Source organism: Heptranchias perlo, chromosome 2 (genome assembly GCF_035084215.1).
Source record: "Heptranchias perlo isolate sHepPer1 chromosome 2, sHepPer1.hap1, whole genome shotgun sequence".
Taxonomy (NCBI): domain Eukaryota; kingdom Metazoa; phylum Chordata; class Chondrichthyes; order Hexanchiformes; family Hexanchidae; genus Heptranchias; species Heptranchias perlo.
This window is the reverse complement of record NC_090326.1, coordinates 5,385,445-5,406,244: the sequence shown is the minus strand read 5'-3', so window position 1 is coordinate 5,406,244 and position 20,800 is coordinate 5,385,445. Positions and strand designations below refer to the sequence as shown.

The 20,800-nt window shown below is 43.0% G+C and overlaps 1 protein-coding gene across 1 annotated transcript; it reads left to right on the top strand.

Annotated features, from left to right (window-relative positions):
- The first annotated feature begins 975 nt into the window (after positions 1 to 975).
- LOC137331629 (probable G-protein coupled receptor 139) lies at positions 976 to 19,730 on the top strand. Its single transcript, XM_067995557.1, has 4 exons — positions 976 to 1,227; positions 8,416 to 8,604; positions 16,280 to 16,430; positions 18,826 to 19,730. The coding sequence occupies exons 1-4, from the start codon at positions 976 to 978 to the stop codon at positions 19,728 to 19,730; spliced, it is 1,497 nt and encodes a 498-aa protein (XP_067851658.1).
- Positions 19,731 to 20,800: the final 1,070 nt, after the last annotated feature.

Here is a 20,800-nt window from a genome sequence, read left to right as displayed (position 1 = left end):
ACTCACTGTCTGAAAGGGTTGTGGAGGCAGGAACCCTCACAACATTCAAGAAGCATTTGGATGAGCACTTGAAATGCCATAGCATACAAGGCTACGGAACAAATGCTGGAATATGGGATTAGAGTAGACAGGGCTGATGGCCGGCGCGGACACGATGGGCCGAAGGACCTCTATCCGTGCTGTATAACTCTATGACTCTATGACTCTATGGATTGTGTTATTGGGACCTATAGATTAGATTCCCTCTAACACTCTGCTGCAGTCTCTCCCTGTGAATCCCAGCCTCTCCTCCCATTGCATTGAATCCTCTGTCTCCTCATCCCTTGCTTCATTTTGTCCGCTTTCCCAAACCATCTGCTCCTGACTCCCCTCCAGCTCCTGCATGTCCTTTTCCTTGTCTCCTTTCCAATCTCACTCACTGGCTCAGTCTCCAGCTTTCTGTCCCGTTTGCAGCCTGCCACGTCAGCTTTCTTAACCCTGAGCAATAAACCAGCTGCACCTCCCCCCGTCCCCTTCCCCCCGTTCTCCGTCCTCTCACGTTCCCTACACTTCGCTCTCTTTCCTCTCCTTCTGGAACTCAAATCCGGCTTTAATTCCGCTGGATTCCGAGTGTGTAAAACCCATTCTCCCTTCCCCACCGGCACTGTGCTCTCACTCAGCCCTTCCAGTGGATCCGGTGCTCACTTTATTCACTTTCTTTATTCATCTTCCAATTCATTATTGATCATTGTGTTTAAAAACATCTCTCTGTCTGAAAGCGCTGCCCAGGTCAATCAATCACTTTCCACCCTTCGACGTAGCAACAAAGCTGGAAATCTGACTGCAGATCCTCGCAAACTGCTGCTTTGTCTCCGGGTCTGATCAGTAATTTCTCTGCTTCATTTTCTCTCTCTTACAGTTAACTTGGTGGCGATTGTGATCCTGTCCCGAGGAAAGTGCGGACTCTCCAAATGTATCAGTGTCTACCTGGTGGGAATGGCAGTGGCCGATCTCATGGTCGTTATCGTTGATGTGATATTGGTGCGGATTAAGGTGATTTATCTCCCATTGTCATTCCTGGACATTACGCCCGTGTGTAGTTTTATTAAGTTCTTGAGTTATGCAGCCACGGTGGTTTCTGTTTGGCTCACAGTGGCTTTTACCTTTGATCGATTTGTGGCCATTTGTTTTGAGAAGCTGAAAACTAAATATTGCACCGAGAGAACGGCGGCTGTGGTTCTGGGAACAGTGAGTGTGCTGGGCTGTTTCGAGAGTCTCCCCTGGTACTTTACATATAAACCTCGATATGTAATTTATAATGTTCCCTGGCGTTGTGTGACTAAAGCCAGCTTCTTTGCTTCCCCCAAGTGGGCCGCATTTGACATGTTTCATCTCATTTTAACCCCTTGTGTCCCGTTCTGTCTGATTTTGCTGCTCAATATTCTGACGGTCAGGCGTATTTTAGTGTCCAGTCGAGTCCGCAAGGGACTCCGGGGCCGCAGCAATGGAGAGAATCACAAGGACCCAGAGATGGAGAACCGAAAGAAATCCATCATTTTGCTCTTTAGTATATCGGGCAGTTTTATACTGTTATGGATGACACATGTTGCATTTTATATTTATGGACGAATTACAGACATTCAGTATTATTATTCCTACTCTGACCCTCGTTATATCACAGAACAGACATCAGTTATGCTGCAGCTTCTCAGTTCCTGCACAAACACGTGTATTTATGTCCTCACCCAGACCAAATTCAGGGAGGAGCTGAAGAACGCGATGAAATATCCATTCAATCTAATTGTTAAATTAATGAAATCATAGAAAGAGCTGAAGGGTTTCAAGCACTGGAATAAATCCCATTTCATCCTCCATTCCCTACACTTCCCAGGGGACGGAAAGTACATTTTATATTAACAGCACAGAGCCATGACATGACCTAAAATCTGGTTCTGATTTCATATTTATTGATAATCTGACCTATTGAGGCGGGATTTGCTCTGCGGACGACACATGAATTGTTGCTCGAAATGGCGGCATTGAAGAGTTCTGCTGGACTTCATCTCAATGGCCGCCCTGCAAAAAGGGCAAACCTGCCAATCAAAGGAGCTGCTGTGGGCCCGATCAGAATGTGTATGCTCCAGATAAAGGGAGAGAGAGAGGGAGGGTGACAGAGAGAGAGAGACACAGAGAGAGACAGACGCAGAAAGACAGAAACAGCGACAGAGGCGGAGACGGAGGAAGAGACAGAGATAGATCGAGAAAAACGAAGTATGAAAGAGAGCGAAAACCAGAAGGGCAGAGATGGAGACCAAAAGGGAAATTGAAATGTGTGGGTGGTGCCGAATCCTTCCAAGTATAATCAGTGTAATATCCCTCCTATATAGATTTCTCCTTCTATAATGCGGGCTCTAAATTACCCCTGACTAATATCCCGTATGCTTTTCAATGAGCCTTATCAATCTGTCATGCGATCTTTAATGGTTTGTGTACCTAAACCCCGGGTCTCTGTGTTCATACACCCCCATCAAAACTGTACCCTTTAGTTTAGATTGCTTCTCCTCAGTCTTCCATCCAAAATGCACCAATTCACAATTATCTGCATTAAATTTCATCTGCCACGTTTCTGCCCATTTCACCAGTCTGTCTATATCCTCCTGAAATCTGCTACTATTCTACATTGTGCAGAAGTATCCCTGTAGGATATTCACCGCTGCTTCTGGAGAGTGTGTAGGTGCCTCTGTTCTTCAGCGTGCTTGGGTGAGAGAGCATGAGAGAGATAGAAAGTGAGCGAACGATAGAGAGTGAGAGAGGAAGAGTGAGTGACGGAGTGGAAGAGAGAGATCAAGTGAGAGAGAGTTTGAGATTGAGCGAGTCAGTGGAAGATAACGTAGGAACATAAGAGCTTAGAAACAGGAGCAGGTGCAGGTCATACGGTCCCTCGAGCCTGCTCCGTCGTTCAATCAGATTATGGATGATCTTCGAGCTCAACTCCACTTTTATCTCCGATCCCCATATCCCTTGATTCCCTTAGAGTTCAAAACTCTATCGATCTCAGCCTTGAATATATTCAACGACTCAGCATCCACAGCCCTAAGGGGTAGATAATTCCAAAGATTCACAAGCCTCTGAGTGAAGAAATTCCTCCTCATCTTAGTCTTAAATGGACGACACCTTATCCTGCGACTGTGCTTCCTGGTTCTCGATTCTCTAGCCAGGGAATCAACCTCTCAGCATCTACATTGTCAAGCTTCTCATAATTTTATATGTTTCATCGAGATCACCGCTCATTCTTCTAAACCCCAGAGAGTATCCGCCCATTCTATTCAACCTCTCCTCATAATACAATCCTCCCATCCCAGGAATTAATCTAGTGACCCTTCGTTGCACCGCCTCTAAGGCAATTATATCCTTCCTTAGATAAGGAGACCAAAACTGTATATAGTACTCCAAGTGAGGTCTCACCAAAGCCCGCTACAATTGTAGTAAGAGTGAGTGAGTGAGCGAATGAGTGAATTTGATAGGAAGAGAGGCATGGAAAGTAAGAGGCACAGTTACACAAGGAGACAAACATACTAATACAAGCAGACAGAAAGGGTGATTGAGAGAATGGCAGAGTCAAAATCAGAAACCGATATAGAGAGAGAGAGATCAGGGAAGACAGAGATTGAAAGGAGAAGGACGGAAAATACAAAATAATAGAGTGACTGAGGAGGAGAAAGGTAAAGATAGGGAAAAAATATGAGACCACGAGAAAGACATGAAGTCAGATTGAGATATAGATGGACAAACACACAGAGATAGTTAGAAGAAAAGACAGAAAGGGAAAAGAAAGAAGTGAAGAGAAAAGAAAAAAGTGGGCCAGAGGAAAGAAGTGAGATGGAGAGAGACAAAAATAAAAATAGAAAGTAAGACACGGAGAGAGAACACAAGGACAAAAGAAATGTAACGATTAAAAAGACAGAGAAAATGAAGACAGATTCACATAAAAGGGAGGGAGTGTGTGTGAGCGAGAGATAGAAACTAAGAGGGGTAGAGACAGTTACTCAGAGACGGAGAGCATTAAAGTGAGTTGTTAAGACAGGAGAGAAAATTAAAGAGAGGAAGAAAGCAGTTATGTAAATATATATAGATATTTATAGATATTAATATCTATATATATTTATTTATATATATACACACAGAGGGAAAGAGCGAGAAAGCAGACATGGATGGAAGGAGAGCGTGACACTGACAAAGAATTACAAAGTCATAGAAGCGGAAAGGTAAATAGGCAGAAGAAATCAATTCAAAATATCTAGAGACTGAGAGAGAGGCGGAGCAGGAAAGTGGCAGACATAAAAAGACAATTAGAGAAAGAGAGAAAGAGGAATAGAAAGCCGTGAGAAAAATAGAAAACAGGAGAGAGGGGGAGAAACATAAAGTGTGAAGCAGAGATAGAAAGAAATGGAATGAAATACAGAAACAGATGGAAAGAAGTGTTCGAGAAATCAACTGGAAACAGAAAGAAAGAAGTCGACAGAAGCAGAGTTGGAGAGATCGAGAAAGAAACAGAATGAAACAAAGACTGTTGAAAAGGGGAGGAGGAAGAAAGAGATAGAGAGAAAGAAAAGGGGAAAGTAGAAACAAAGACAGAGATAAACAGAGGCAAACAGAAAGTGAGAGAAGGATACGGAGACAAAGATGGAAAGACAAAAAGACGGGTGAAATTAGGAGAGAGACAGCGAGCGATGGGGCTAGGGAGGCAAATGCAAAATACAGAGAAGGCAGAGATAGAAGACAGGCAGCGACATAGAGACAGAGAGACGCGCGTAGAAAAAAGCCAAGAGTAGCAGATAGAAAAATATAGAGACATGAACAGCGACAGCGAGGTGAAAGTTAAAGTAGAAGTGGAAATAACAAAATAGAAAAACATACAGAAAAAAGAAGAGATAAATAATATACACAGAAAACAATGAAAGATGGACAAACATATAAAGTGAAAGGAGGGTAGAGAGGGTGACAATAGAACATAAATAAAAACATTAAATAACCAAACAAGCTGTATAACCTGGAGTGTGTGAGAGTTCTGACTAGCAGAACAGCAGCAGATGGAACAGGCCAGACAGTTCATGTTTGTTCCGGGGTAACACTCTTGTGGATTTAATTTTGACATTTCGAAAAATGATTCCGGAAGACTGCACAATAAAGCCCCTCAGTCTTGTGTACCTGACCCTGACCATTACTTACTGCAGGAGTGTCCCCACTGCTCTGTGTAGTAAAAATTCTTTTGATAAACGGAAGTCTGATATTAATTCAGCTTCAGCATGTCTGAAGGGAAAAGACTGTCAAAAGATGGAAGGATTGTTAGAAAGATTGTTAACGACACAGTGTAAACAATCACACAGCAGACGATAAATAACCATAGCGACAAGAACGATCCCAGGACGGCTCGATGTCGTTTGAACACCTGCCGACTTAACCTGGTTGCGTTGTGGAAACTGAAAGAAAATAAATGAAGTGTCAATCAATCGTGGGCTGTATTTGTAGAAACCTTTTGTTGACAAGCCACCGTCCCAGAGGTGTGGTTCTGTGTTCAAAAAAAGGTCTTTAAAGGCTGGGCAGAAGTTGAGTGGGGCGAGACACAGATCCACCACGACTGCTTCAACCTCACCCTCGCTTCCTGGCGGCACCACCTCACCTGGGATCTTCCTGACTGCTGGCCACCTCCCAGTTCATGCCTCGATGCAGGTTAACAGATTGTCTTTGAATCAGATGACCTGGTTACAAGAGAGAGCCGCGTTACACTACAATGGTCTCCATCTTCCCGGTAAGCTTGAGCCAACCATAAGGAGATAATTTTCGTTATTGGTTTAGTCTAAGATAGACATTTGATTTCCAAACGGATATGTATTTTGGTAATTCAGAGTGTGTTGTTTTATTGTTGTTAAAGCGAATGCTATCGAGCATAAACCCAAGATGTTGTTCAAATTCTAATGTCAATTTTATAGTGTATTAATGATAAATGATTGTTTTTTTTAATAAAGCTATAGTTTGTGTTTGAAGTTTCTTTAGGATGAAAAGCCCATAACATTAAACCTTGGAGATAAAAAGCATTGCCCCAAATTATAATGTAAATTAACTTTGCCCCTTTTTTCTCCTCCATCTGGACCATATGTAACATTCCCAGTGAGCTGCTGGATTCTGTAATAAATCACAATGTACTCTTACCCCTTCTGCTGTGTTACTAAATTGGACAGGGCCCCGCAGCATTTTCCTGCTGTGTTACTGTTACAAATACGGTTATTGTTTCAGATTGAAGAAAAATATGAATATGGAGAAATTACCAGAATCCTAGATCCGATTGAGATTGAGTCCAATTTTACTCTGATTTTTTTAATAGGAGCTAGAATTGCATTCTCTACATGAAATGGCTAATTTGACCTTTCCTCCGAATGTCTGGTCTGTCCTTCTCCATAAGCATTACATGGAAATAACCAAATATTAATTGATTTTGTTTTTGGAGAAGTTCACATGGTAGTTTAATTACCACACTGCAAAGCTGTCTTTCTTTTAAACACTGGCTAATGCCATTCTCACTCAGTTTGTATCTTTAATTATAGTGCAACAGTGATTTGACAGGAACAGCAAATGAACCCTCTCTGTGTCTCACCATAACAAGCTTTAACTGAAATGTGTGTTTTGTTCATGTATAATATGAGACAATTTTGCATGGTTATAAACATCATACAGTTGACACGTAAGACATGTTGTCTCCAAACTAGATTTAATGTTTACACAAACCCTTTATTGCTTCATTTAATTGCATTAAACTGACACCTTCTTAATTTTCCTTCTCTGTGGAATCCTAACAACCTAATCTAAACCATGTGTAGCTTCTATCACACAGAATTCATTCTCGTAATACATTAATACTGACTTTTATATTCTTAACGCATTTTTCTTATATTACACACTGTGCTCCACATGGGTACAGAGATTTAAATATAAAACAAATCTCCGCCGGAAGGGAATAGGGGAAACATGGAGAGACGGTCTGAAACTGGGGGACAAACATAAACCTAAAGACAAAAATCACCAAAGGAAGGGAAAAAAAGGAAATAACATACAGAGAGAGCCTGAAACTGGTCACGAACACTTCAGGAGAGAGACTGGGAATAACCTGCAGAGAGGGCCTGAAACTGGTCACGGACACCTCAGGAGGGAGAGTGGGAATAACCTGCAGAGAGGGAATGAATTAAGGAATGAACAGAGATTGAGAATGAAAATCACCCAGGAAGAAGAGAGCGAATAAATTAGTATAAGGATCTGATACTTGGAAATGACAAAGATTTAAATCTAAAATTGTGTTCTAGAGTGACACAAGGATAAACACAGCGATAGGGTCTGAAAGTGGGAATACTAATTTCAATAGCAAAATCACGATAGCAGGGAGAGAGGGAAAACATGAAGAAAGGGGCAAATATTGGGAATAAACAAGGACTTAAATATATAAACCACCTCAGGGAGCAGATGTGAAATAACAGAGTGTAGGGGACTGAAAGTGGAGATATGAAGAGAATTATATATAAATATCACCTCGGAAGGGAGAACATACGAACATAAGAATTGCTGGACATAAAATGAGTACGGTCCATCTTGTTCGATACAATGATAACGGAGTTGGTGATTAATCTTAACAATCGATCTCCATCAAAGGTGTAGATTGTGACATGTTGCGATAGTGTAAAACGGGTGAGAGTAAATCGATAGTTCCTGTTACAACTCTCCAATTTTTATTTCATTGAAGTCAATGGAAATAAAATGGGGAGAGATGTAAAACCAGCTGTGGATTCGCTATTACCGTTTTTCACTATCGCACAAGGTCACAATCTACCCCAATGAGTCTACAGCAGACAAAGACATGAGCTGTGGAAAGCTTCGTGAACCTTAGGGCATAAATTGGTCTCCAGCAGACCCAAACATGAACTGTGGAAAACTTTTTGAACCTTAAGGTATAAATTGGTCTTGGGCAGTAGTATAAAACGGGCGGCACCAATCAGCAGCCCCTTCTACAATCAGCCCGATGTCCTTTTCCATTGAAGTCAATTGATGGGAAAATCAGACGAACAACAAAACGGGGTGCTGTTGCACTAACGCACATTTTGCACTGTCGCTCATTTTGCAATATCACTCATTTTTCACCATCGCTCATTTTGCACTATCGCTCATTTTGCAATATCACTCATTTTACGCCATCACTCATTTTTCACCATCGCTCATTCTGCATCACTGCCGAAGACCGATTTTATCCCCAGTTTTTTTCAGATAGCATTGAATTCTGTAATTCATCCGGAGAAACAGTGTGCGATGGGATATCTTGCGATTGGGTTTACAGTCCGCCAGAGGGAAGCTTGTGATGGAATAATTTCATTCCGAAAGTGCTGTTGATGCCAGGGCTCATTCCAGGAACGGGCGCTCCGAGCGATGAGCGCCACTCTCGGGGAGAGCCGATCTATAAACCGCAAGGCCGCAGCTATTTATTTTCTACCCACTAATTTAAACCGGCTGGACACAGAAGAAACCCTGTGGGCCAGAGATTTATCCACCCCGCTACTCGACTTCGATCAGGGCGCAGCACAGGCGGTAGTGGATGGGCCGCCTATCATACATCCAACTCAATTCTCCTTTCCACTGAATTCACGGGGTGTAAAACGGGCGGCCGATTACCTACCGCCTGTAATTCCGCCCCGCCGAAGTTATATTCATCCATGATAATCCATAGGGCGCAGCCACCAGCCTCCGATTTGATTCGGGGCACTCAGCAGGATCACTGAACATCTGTCAAGCAGCCCAAAGTTTCAAGTCACTTTCCACATTTCGAATAGTCAGACACTTTATCCCTGTACCAATACACTGTTTATTTCTGGGTTCCTCAAATTGAGTCTGCGGAATATAACATATTACTTTTACCCCTATTATCAATGTAACGCAAACTATCTTCACTCGAGCCATTCCGTGTCAGGTCCAACACAGCAACAGCAATGGAACTTGGGCTGATGGGATGTTGATGCACTTGCAGGAACTGTTTCTGCTCTCATCTCACTTATCCATGCAATGCCTACTGGGTTTAGTCCAGAAACACACACTGGAACGAAACGAGAAACGACGCCATCAGAAACAGTGAAATCTGCAACGGTTCCATGCAGGTCACTGGTGCTGGGATTGGGCTCGGTTGGGCTAAAGGTCAGAGTGAGACAGATCAAATTGTTACAATGAAGCTGTGAAAGCCCTGGAATAAGCGGTCATGGCTGCCACTCCCGAAGTAACGAACGCCCTTCGATTCTCCATCAGATCCCTTGCGGCTGCATGAATCACCTTGACTGCCATATTGTCCAGGTTGCTCTGCATGGCCTTACATATCTCCTGTGTTGTCTTACAAATGCGGATCTTGAACTCCCCCAAATGAACGGCCATCTCCAGAATGTGGGAGGTGACTGTCTCCACGGCCTGCACATTAGGTCTGTGCTACCAAGCCTTAGTTCTGTTGAAGACTGCGGTCCTGGGATCTGGGGCTTTGGGCTCTTCAACCAAAGGCAGTTATTTCTCGGCCTCGCCAGGGGATGAACATAGAATTATTTCCAGCTCCTCCTGCTCATTGGTGCTCGGTGCTTGACCCTGTGGTATACCCTCAGTCTCACTATAGACATCCTCTCGAGAAGGGGGCATCTGGGCTAGTAATGGAAACGGTGAATCTGGTTCCGTAAAAGATGCTTCGGAGTTACGAAGCTTACTGTCATATCTTTACTTCTTTAAATGGTGTGAGACCTTACAATTAACAACAACTTGCATTTATATAGCGCCTTTAACGTAATGAACCCCCCCAAGTCGCTTCACAGGAGCGTTAGCAGATAAAATCAGAGGACAGCATGTTGGTGACTGGTTGGTGAGCAATACATTTGTTTTGCTCTCTAAGCTAGGGGAGTGGGTTAAGAAGAAATCTATAACTTGCTAATATTGTATTAAATTAATAACTTAAATTAGATAAATAAATTAATTAAAAATAACCAAAAATAAACCGAGTGAATTAATTATATAAAGACTTTAATGAGGCAAATAAATAAAACAAGGTTCTATAGAGATGCCAAGGCAGGTGGTGTGCTATAACTGTAACATGTGGGAGTTTGTGGAAAACAACTTGATCCCAGGCAATGCCATCTGCAGTAAATGTCTGCAACTCGCAGAACTTCGGCTCAGACTTGTCCAGCTGGAGTCTGAGCTGCAGTCATTGTGATGCATCAGGGAGCGGGAAGAGTTATGTGGACACTTTTGATTCAGGAAGCAGTCACACCCCTTTGGTTAGGTACTAGTTTAGATTTGGTCAGTGGTCAGGGACAGGTGGATGTGACTGCGAGTCATGGAGGTAAGGGAACCCCAGATGCAGTGCTGGAGGCGCCTCAGCCTTTGCCCTTGTCTAACAGGTGCAAGATACGGATGTGAACGAAAATATGCAGGGAGGATGGACAAATTGACCATGGAACCATGATAGAGGAGGCCATTCAAGTGGGGGGAGCGAAAAGGAATGTTGTACTATTAGGGGGTAGTATAGTCAGGGAAATAGATACTGTTCTCTGCAGCTGCGATCGGGAGTCCCTAAGGATGTGTTGCCTGCCTCGTGCCAGGGTTAAGGATATCTATTTGCGGCTGGAGAAGAACGTGAGCAGGATGGGGAGGATCCAGTTGTCGTGGTCCATATAGGAACCAATGACATAGGTCGAACTAGGAATGAGGTTCTGCTGAGGGCATTTGAGGAGCTAGGGTCCGAATTAAAATGCAGAACCTGAAAGGTAATAATCTCTGGAATACTACCTGAACAAATTGCTTCCGGACAAAGAGAATAGATGGTTAAATGTGTGGCTGAAAGAGTGGTGTGGGAAGCAGGGTTTTCAATTCATGGGACACTGGCACTGGTGCTGGGAAGAGAGGGAGCTGTTGAATTGGTACAAGTTCCACTTAAACCAGGCTTGGGACCAGTGTCCTGGCGAAACAAATTGCTAGGTAGGTAGACAGGACTTGAAACACGTAAGGGGGTGGGGGTGGGTGGGTGGGGGTTAGGTAAAGGTAAGTTTATAAGTCTAAATAAAACAGTCACGGCTGTGGAGTAGAGTAGCGATTTGGGTAAAAGCATGCAGAGTGTGTCAAGAAGGGACAGAGTGTTTAACAAAGGTTTTCGGGCATTTGTGACTAAGGTCACATCACGGAAAATTTGTAAAAAGTTAGAATTAAAGGCTCTATATCTGAATGCACGACGAATTCGTAACATGATAGATAATTAATGGGGCAAATAGAGATAAATGGGTTTGATCTAGTAGCCATTATTAAGACGTGGTTGCAGGGTGACCAAGGTTTGGAATTAAATATTGCAGGCTACTTGACGTTTAGAAAAGATAGGCAAAATGGAAAAGGAGGAGTGGTAGACTTGATAATAAAGGATGAAATAAGGACAGTAGTGAGAAAGGATCTTAGCTCAGAAATTCAATATGGGTGGAGCTAAGAAATAAAAAGGTGCAGAAAACACAGGTGTCCCCCTCACAGTAGTTATTGTGTTGGACAGAGTATGAACCAGGAAATGAGAGGAGTATATAACAAGGTTAATTCAATAATCATGGGGGACTTCAATCTTCATAAATACTGTGCAAACCAAATTGGCAATGATAGTTTGGATGACGAGTCCATGGAATACATTAAAAGAAAGGCTTAAAATGTTGCCAAAAAAGAGTAGTAAGCGTGAGGATTGGGAGGGTTTTACAAGTCAGCAATGGCCAAGAAATCGATATTGAGAAGTATGTAAAAAGGAAGTGATTAGCGAAAGTAAACGTCGGTCCCTTAGATCCAGAGATAGGAGAAATTATAATGCGGAGTAAGGAAATGGCAGAGACGTTACACAAATATTTTGTATATGTTTTCACAGCAGAAGACACAAAACATACCGGAAATAGTGAGGAACCAAGGGGCTAATGAGTGTGAGGAACTTAAAGTAATTAAGATTAGTAAAGAAAAAGTACTGGAGAAATTAATGGGACTAAAACCTAACAAATCCCCGGACCTGATGGCCTACAGCCTAGGAGTTTAAAATAGGTGGCTGCAGAGATAGTGGTGTTGATCTTCTAGAATTCCCTAGATTCTAGAACGTTCCCCGTAGATTGGAGAGTATTCAAGAAAGGAGGGAGAGAGAAAACAGTTAACCTAACATCAATAGTAGGGAAAATGGTAGAATTTATTCTAAAGGACTTAGTAGTAGGGCACTTAAAAATCATAATAAGATTTGGCAGAGTCAACACGGATTTATGAAAGGCAAATCGTATTTGACAAATCTATTAGAGTTCTATGAGGGTGTAACTAGCAGGGTAGATAAGGGGGAACCAGAGGAGTTAGTATATTTGGATTTTCAAAAGACATTCGATAAGGTGTCACACAAGAGGTTGTTATGCAAAATTAGGGCTCAGAGATTGGAAGTAATATATTTGTATGGATTGAGGATTGGTTAATGGGCCGAAAAGAGGGATAAGGAATAAACGGGTTATTTTCGGGTGGCAGGTTATAACTAGTGGGGTGATGCAAGGTTCAGTGTTTGGGCCTCAGCTGTTTACAATCTATATCAATGACTTAGATGAGGGGACCGAGTGTAATGCATCCAAATTTGCTGACGATACAAAGCTAGGTGGGAAGGTAAGCTGTGAGGAGGATGCAAAGACTTTGCAAAGGGATATCGACAGTTTAAGTGAGCGGGCAAGAAGGTGGCAGATGGAGTATACTGTGGGGAAATGTGAGGTTATTCACTTTGGTAGGAAAAATAGAAAAACGGAGTATTTTTTAAATGATGAGAAACTATTAAGTGTTGTCAGAGGGATTTGGGTGGTCCTTGCACACGTTAACATGCAGTTACAGCAAACAATTATGAAGGCAAATGGTATGTTAGCCTTTATTGCAAGACGGTTGGAGTGTTAGAGTAACTAGGTCTTGCTACAGGAACGTAGAGATGACGTCGAGAGAGAGACAGAGAGAACAGAACGCCTGGCCAGCGTCAGCTCTCCTTTTCGGGTATTATATTTTATATTCTGTGACCACTCAGGGAGTGTCAGAGAAACCTAGTGTGTGCGTTTAGATCCTATTTTGGGTATAAAACTGTATGATCTGGTGCAAACTGCATGTCTATATTCAACCAGACGTATAAGCTATATGTATATGATCTAACGACGTGAATAAAGCGAATTGAGAGTTAAGAGAGAATTGACTCTGCTCCTCTTTGTACTAAGCCAATAACTGTAACCGGTGACCTTCGGTCAACACCATAATGGGGCCCAAAAATGCACACTATATTCTGGAGCTACGGGCTTTGACAAAAGAGTATAAGTAATAAATGTTGATCCTAGTCACCAGTCCCAGGGAGCAGTAAAATGGGTTATAATCAAAGAGGAAAAAGACAAATAACTGATAAAGCTTCATCCTACTCAGTGTTGCTGGCCTCCTATTAGGTAGAGGACTCCCTCAGAGTTGTACAAACCTATTTCAGTGCGATGTCTGTACATAAGCCGAGTTATGTGGTTCAAAAAAGCGGTGTCCACGAATAGTTGACAACGTTAATTTATTTCAACAATTCCGTCTATGACATAAATCTTTTTCTTGTACAAGAATATGATCCCAGATATTACATTTGCTCATAAAATGGGCAACTAATGAACACGTTCCAATGAAAGTTAACAACAACTTGCACGCACAGATCGCCTTTCATGCAATCAACATTCCCGGGCGATTCATGGAGGAGTGAGGGAAAACAGGCACAAAAGGAATAAGAAGATATCAGGAGGACTGGCGAAAACCTTGGTCAAAGAGTGGGTTGAAGGAGGATTTAAAAGGAGGAAAAATAAATGGGGAGTCGGAGGGGATAGGATTGATATTCAAGAGGAGACTTCAGATGTCTGATGGACAAAAATGGACGCCTGGCCAAAGAAGGAGATATTAGGAGGGATGACAAAAGCTTGAAGCAAGAGATGGGTTTCATAGGAGGTCCGAAAGAAGGAAAGAACTTGCCTTTATATAGAGCCTTTCAAGATCTCAGAACGTCCCAAACAGTCAACGAAGTACATTGCGAAGTGTGGTCAGCGTGATAATGTAGGAAACGCGGCAGCCATTTTGCAAACAGCGAGCTCTCACACACTGCAATGAGATAAATGATCAGAAAATCGGTTTTAATAATTTTGGTTGTGGGAAAATTATTGGCCAGGACACTGGGTGTGAACTCCCTGCACTTTTTTGAATAGTGCCATGGGATCTTTTACTTATACCTGAGAGGGGACCTCAGTTAATGTGTCATCCGAAAGTCAGCACCTCCTACAGCGCATCACTGCATTCGTACTACCCCTCCGACAGTGCAGTGCTCCCTCAGTACTGACCCTCCGACAGTGCAGTGCTCCCTCAGTACTGACCCTCCGACAGTGCAGTGCTCCCTCAGTACTGACCCTTCTACAGTACAGTGCCCCCTCAGTACTGACCCTCCGATGGTGCAGGTCTCCCTCAGTCCTGACGCTCCAACGGTGCAGCACTCCCTCAGCACTGCATTGCAATGTCAGCCGGGACTATGTGTTCAAGCCTGTGGAGTGGAACTTGAACTGACAACTTTCTAACTCAGAGACAAGACTGCTACCACTGAGCCACGGCTGACACCTGAATGTGGGGGAGGGGAATGGAGGGGCTCGTGGTGGGCATCCTGGAGCGTGGATATGGCTGAAGGCATGGCTGTGAAATGTAGGGCAAAAGGAACTGCAGATTTACAAGCTCCCAGAGGTGGAGGAACACAGTGTTGGGAGGGGCTGCAGGGCTGCAGGTCGTCAGAGAGATAGGGAGGGATGAGGCCCTGATAGATTTAAATGTAAGAAAGAATATAAATAAACTACAGGCTTAGGATACTGGAATTCAATGCAGGTCAGAAAGGGCTTGCGTGATTGGTGAGCCAGGGGTGGGATGGAATCTGCGGCAAGGATTGTGGGACCCAAGTTCATGACTTCCCAATTGTTAACCGTAGGAAATTGTGTCTCATCTCAAACAGAATGTGGTTCTAACAACATAAAGTCATTGGATGGGTCATGAGAGGCGATGGTTTCGTCAGCGTTCATCTGAAAGCTGGTCCATGTCCGTGGACTATGTCACCAAAGGGCAGCATGTTGATGAGGGAGCGGAGGGAGCGAAGAATTGGACCTTTAGAGACATCAGAGATAACGATGATAGGGTGGGAAGAGAAACTCTCCTGGCTCTGTTCAGATATTGAGAGGAACCAAGCGAGTGCAGTCCCACCAAAAGAGGCCAGTGTCCGGTGAATGACGAGTTGACGGGTGGGTTACCTGTAGGAGTGGAGATGGGGAGGGGTGGCCCATGGAGGGATTTAAAACCAAGGATGAGAATTCCAAATTTAAGGGATATTGAATTGGGAGCCAGTGAGGGTCAATGAGGTGGAGCAGGACCTGGTGCTGGTTGGTCACGGACACCAGAGTTTTGGACGAGCTCACATTTATGGAAGGTGGAGTTTGTGTGGCCGATCAGGAGTGTATTGGAGGAGTGGAGTCTGGAGGGGACAGATGCATTGAGGAGAGTTTCAATGGCAATGGGCTGAGGAAGGAATGGAGTCGGGTGAGGGAATCACGGGACCTTTGTGATGGAGATAAATTGGACCATGTCCTCAGCTCGGTGTTACAAGGGACCAATTTTACTGGAGCCGTTAACCAATGTTGGACAACGGGTAAACATTTGCAGTGAAATAGCGGAGAGAGGGATGACAATGTGGCACGTTCAGTGTCCGTCCCCTAATATTCCCCACAGGAATTTACAGGCTGCATTCCCCATCCCGCCCTTTAACTATTCTCGTGTCAGAGACTCACAATTCATATTTTAACTGGGAAATAGCAGGAACAGAGTGAAACGGGTCTGCTTGTGTCCCTGGATTCAGTCTACGCCCACGGAGAATCGGTAACATTTATAAGTGAATCACCAGAAGTGAACATGGTCCATAAAATTATATGGAAAATATAAATGAATCCGCTCATTATTATTGGTTCAGTCCTATACGAGCACGTATTTTAACTTTATTCCTGGGAGAGTTCTGATTAAGATAATGTCCTGGACTTTCAGATGTATGTGTTATATTCATAACATTATTTACATCGGAGTCAAAGCTGTGATGTAATGTGTTTGTTCAAGTAACTTTAACTAATAGCAGTGATCAGAAGTATAACCATGTCAGTGGAAACTTATCCTGTGTATAAATCAGGGCTTGTTGGAATGGATCATCTCAGAGTGCCTGCCGGAGCTGTGCTTTCCAGGCGAACAGAAGTCACTGCTTCTCACAGAAATGCATTCTTCGGTAATCGGTCAGATAATATTAATTTATTATCCTGTTCTTTCAGCCATTGGAGTTCCAGGTAAGCCGTTATCTTATCTGTTAATGGTGTAAATCGATGATAACTCTGCTGCTGTAATTGGCAAATTAGTTTTCTCCCTGCATGTTTTACACAGTAACATGTTCTATTCTACTGGCTGAATGATGTAATGTGTTAATTCTCTGCTCTTTCGGTCTTGTAGGAGTTGCATTATATCCGTAATGAACTCTCTGTATGCAACCCTGGCTTTGTTACTGGATTATTCTCCGTACTGAATGTATTGTTAAATAATGGTATCTCTTTAACGTCTAAACGTTCGGTCTTGTAGGAGCTGCAACATATTTGTAGTGACCTTTGTATATCCAAACCTGGCATTGTTACTAGATTATTCTCTGTAGTGAATGCAATGTTGAATAATGGTGTTCCCTTGGCTTCGAGACGTCCGGTATTGTAGGAGTTGCATTATATCTGTAATGACCTTTGCATATCCATTGTTACTGGATTATCCTCTGTACTGAATATATTGGAATCAAGCATTTGAGCTAAGAGCTGGTATCAGACCATCAGGAGTTGTTAACAGTTTCATATAGTGGAACTAACTCATCCTGGAATATGTTTTTATCAGTGTGTTTTCAGTGATTGATAATGAGACAGCTCACGGTCTCAGTGCTACAAGGAGGCAGCACAATGTCCTCCCTCCCCAAATAACATGTTTCCCTTTAACTGGGATTGCAATGTATTTATTGGTTATCACAGTTATGAAATATTATTCCATTAGGTTTGTATCTGACGCCGCTTCAGATGTCTGGCCACTGAGCTGAGTTTGCTGCTGACTCTTGCACATCTCCTGCTCTGCTTCACTGTTGGTGAATTCACTGACGATCATTGGAATTCATTGTAAAACTGAAATGTTTTGATGTCATGTTGTCTCAGTTTGCACTGTATCTGTTGCAATCAGGAGCCCTTCTCTTTATTTGTAGATTATAAGTATGATGTTGGCGTTTTGTTAATTGAACAATCCCGCCATCTATCGCTTTACTGTATAATTTCAGGAATCTCAATTATTTTGTGATCTATCTGAAAGAGGCTTTTGATGCTATTTATTCCATGATTTGTAGATGAAGTGAACAGTGTGGGTGAACAGGTGGAGACCCGAATGATCTGTAGAAACATGAAACTATTCCACAGAGGCTTCACTATTTAACAAACTGACAGTGAGAATAGGATCGGTGGAACATGGGACTGGTGAACAGAATGCAGGCACAGGATGATAGAATTTAATTAGATAAGAAAATGGACTTGAGAAAGAGAGTAGAGTGAGAGATAAAGAGGCTGTGGTGTGAATAATTCATCAGAATGAACTGCTGAATCTTCCAGTACAATTCAACATAAAAGAGGTGATTTGAAGGAGTTATTATGATGTGGTCAGATTGGGTGAGTTTTTATTGTGGGACTCGCTCCTCATGTTTATATCTCTGTCAGGTCCTCAGTCTGTTTCTATGAACGTTCCTTGTTTTCCAACTTAACACTAAAGGTAATTGAAGTTAACTTCAAGAATGGAATCAATAATTTCTTGATCATAAGAATTAATAGGATATTGTATTTTCAAAGCTTGGCTGATATCAATAAACAACGAGCTTGATTTAATTAATACTTCTAAATTTAATTTTAATTGAATGTACAAAGTAAATTTATTGAACACATTTTATACCCAACAAAGGCTCACTGACACCAATAACCACAGAAGTGAACTGTTGAGTGTATTAGTTGAATTGTGTTAGTGGGGCCTATAGATTAAATTTCCTCTAACACTCTGCTGCAGTCTCTCCCTGTGAATCCCAGCCTCTCCTCCCAATGCAATGAATCCTCTGTCTCCTCATCCCTTGTTTCAGTTGATCCTCTTTCGCAAACCATCTGCTCCTGACTCCCCTCCAGCTCCGACATGTCCTTTTCCTTGTCATACGCCCAATCTCACTCACTGGCTGAGTCCCCAGCTGCCTTTCCCGATTTGCGCCAGCCCCTTTCGGCCCTCATGACCCAGTGCAACAAAACAACTGCACCTCCCCCTGTCCACTCACATTCCCGACACTTCGCTCTCATTCCCTTCCACCTGGAGCCCTAATCCGGCTTTAATCCGATGGATTCCCGGCGTGTAAAAGCCAATATCATTTCCCCACCGGCACTGCGCCCTCACTCAGCCCTTCCAGTGGATCCGCTGCTCACATTAATCGTTTTCTGTATCGATCGCCCAATTCATTATTGATCTTTGTGTTTAAAAATATCTCTCTGCCCAAAAACGCAGCCCAGATCAGTGAACCACTTTCCACCGTTTGATAATGAAACAAAACTGGAAATTTTCCCCCAGATCGTCTCAAACTGCAGCTTTGTCTCCGGGTCTGATCAGTAATTTCTCTGCTTCATTTTCTCTCTCTTACAGTTAACTTGGTGGCGATTGTGATCCTGTCCCGAGGAAAGTGCGGTCTCTCCAAATGTATCAGTGTCTACCTGGTGGGAATGGCAGTGGCCGATCTCATGGTCGTTATCGTTGATGTGATATTGGTGCGGATTAAGGTGATTTATCTCCCATTGTCATTCCTGGACATTACGCCCGTGTGTAGTTTTATTAAGTTCTTGGGTTATGCAGCCACGGTGGTTTCTGTCTGGCTCACAGTCGCGTTCACCTTTGATCGATTTGTGGCCATTTGTTTTGAGAAACTGAAAACTAAATATTGCACCGAGAGAACGGCGGCTGTGGTTCTGGGAACAGTGAGTGTGCTGGGCTGTTTAGAGAACGTCCCTTGGAACTTTACATATGAACCTCGATATATAAGTTATAATGTTCCCTGGCGTTGTGTGACTAAAGCCAGCTTCTTTACTTCCCCCACGTGGGCCGCATTTGACATGTTTCACCTCATTTTAACACCTTGTGCCCCGTTCTTTCTGATTTTGCTGCTCAATATTCTGACGGTCAGACGTATTTTAGTGTCCAGTCGAGTTCGCAAGGGATTCCGGGGCCGCAGCAATGGAGAGAATCACAAGGACCCAGAGATGGAAAACCGAAAGAAATCCATCATTTTGCTCTTTAGTATATCGGGCAGTTTTATACTGTTATGGATGACACATGTTGCATTTTATATTTATGCACGAATTACAGACATTCAGTATTATTATTCCTACTCAGACCCTCGTTATATCACAGAACAGGCATCAGTTATGCTGCAGCTTCTCAGTTCCTGCACAAATACGTGTATTTATGTCCTGACCCAGACTAAATTCAGGGAGGAGCTGAAGAACGCGGTGAAATACCCATTCAATCTAATTGTTAAATTAGTGAAATCATAGAGAAAGTTAAAGGGTTTCAAGCAATAGAATTAAATCCCATTTCATACACCATCCCCTGGAGACTGAAAGTTCATTTTATGTTAGCAGCACAGAGCCATGAAATGACCTTAAATCTGGTTCTGATATATTTTATTGATTATCTGACCTATTGAGGCAGGATTTGCTCTGCAGGCAGCACATGAATTGTAGCTTAAAATGGCTGCACCGAAGAGCTCAGCTGACTTCATCTAAATGGCCGCCCTGCCAATGAAAGTAGCTGATGTGGGGCTGATCAGAATGGGTGCACTCCACATAAAGGGAGGGAGAGAGGGAGAGAGACAGAGAGCGAGAGAAAGAGGGAGGCAGAGACAGATAGACAGAGAGAGACTGAGAGACAGGGTGAGACAGAGACAGAGACAGAGTGAGACGCAGAGAGACAGACAGAGAGAGAGACAGAGTGAGAGACAGAGACAGAGAGAGACAGAGAAAGAGAAAAAGAAAGATGGGGGAGAGAAAGAGAATGAGAAAGAGAGAAACAGCCACACACATAGAGAAAGGGATGGACACAGAGAAAGAGGCAGTGAAACAAAAAGAGAAAAATAGAGGAAAAGAGAGCCCGAATGAGAGAAAGAGAAAACGAGCGATAAACAGAGAGATAGTGAGAGAGGTGGGAGAGAAAGAACGAGGTAAACCGAGAGAGAAAAACAAAGTATGCAAAAGAGGAGAGAGAAGTCCAGAGCAGTGGAGACGGAGACCAAAAGAGAAATGGAGTGTTGCAGGTGGTGCCTATTCCTTACAGTTATAATCACTTTTATATTCACCCTATATTGAACTCCCCTTCGATAATTCCCGCTCTAAATTTCCCCTGACCAATCTTTATAAAGTCAAGGATCCTGTATGTTTTTCTTGAGCATTATCAATCTGTCCTTTCATCTTCAATGATTTGTGTACCTAAATCCCTAGTTCGATTTGTCCCTGCATCCCCTTTAAAATTGTACCATTTAGTTCATATTGCCTGTCCTCATGCTTCCATCCAAAATGCATCACTTCACACTTCTCTGCATTAAATTTCATCTGCCACTTGTCGGTCC

Coding starts and splice junctions, on each gene's coding strand:
- LOC137331629 (XM_067995557.1), top strand. CDS start 976: ATGGCAGTGGCCGATCTCATGGTCGTTATCGTTGATGTGATATTGGTG. Junction 1,228..8,415: donor CGGCTGTGGTTCTGGGAACA/GTGAGTGTGCTG, acceptor TGTTGATGCCAG/GGCTCATTCCAGGAACGGGC. Junction 16,431..18,825: donor TTCAGCCATTGGAGTTCCAG/GTAAGCCGTTAT, acceptor TCTCTCTTACAG/TTAACTTGGTGGCGATTGTG.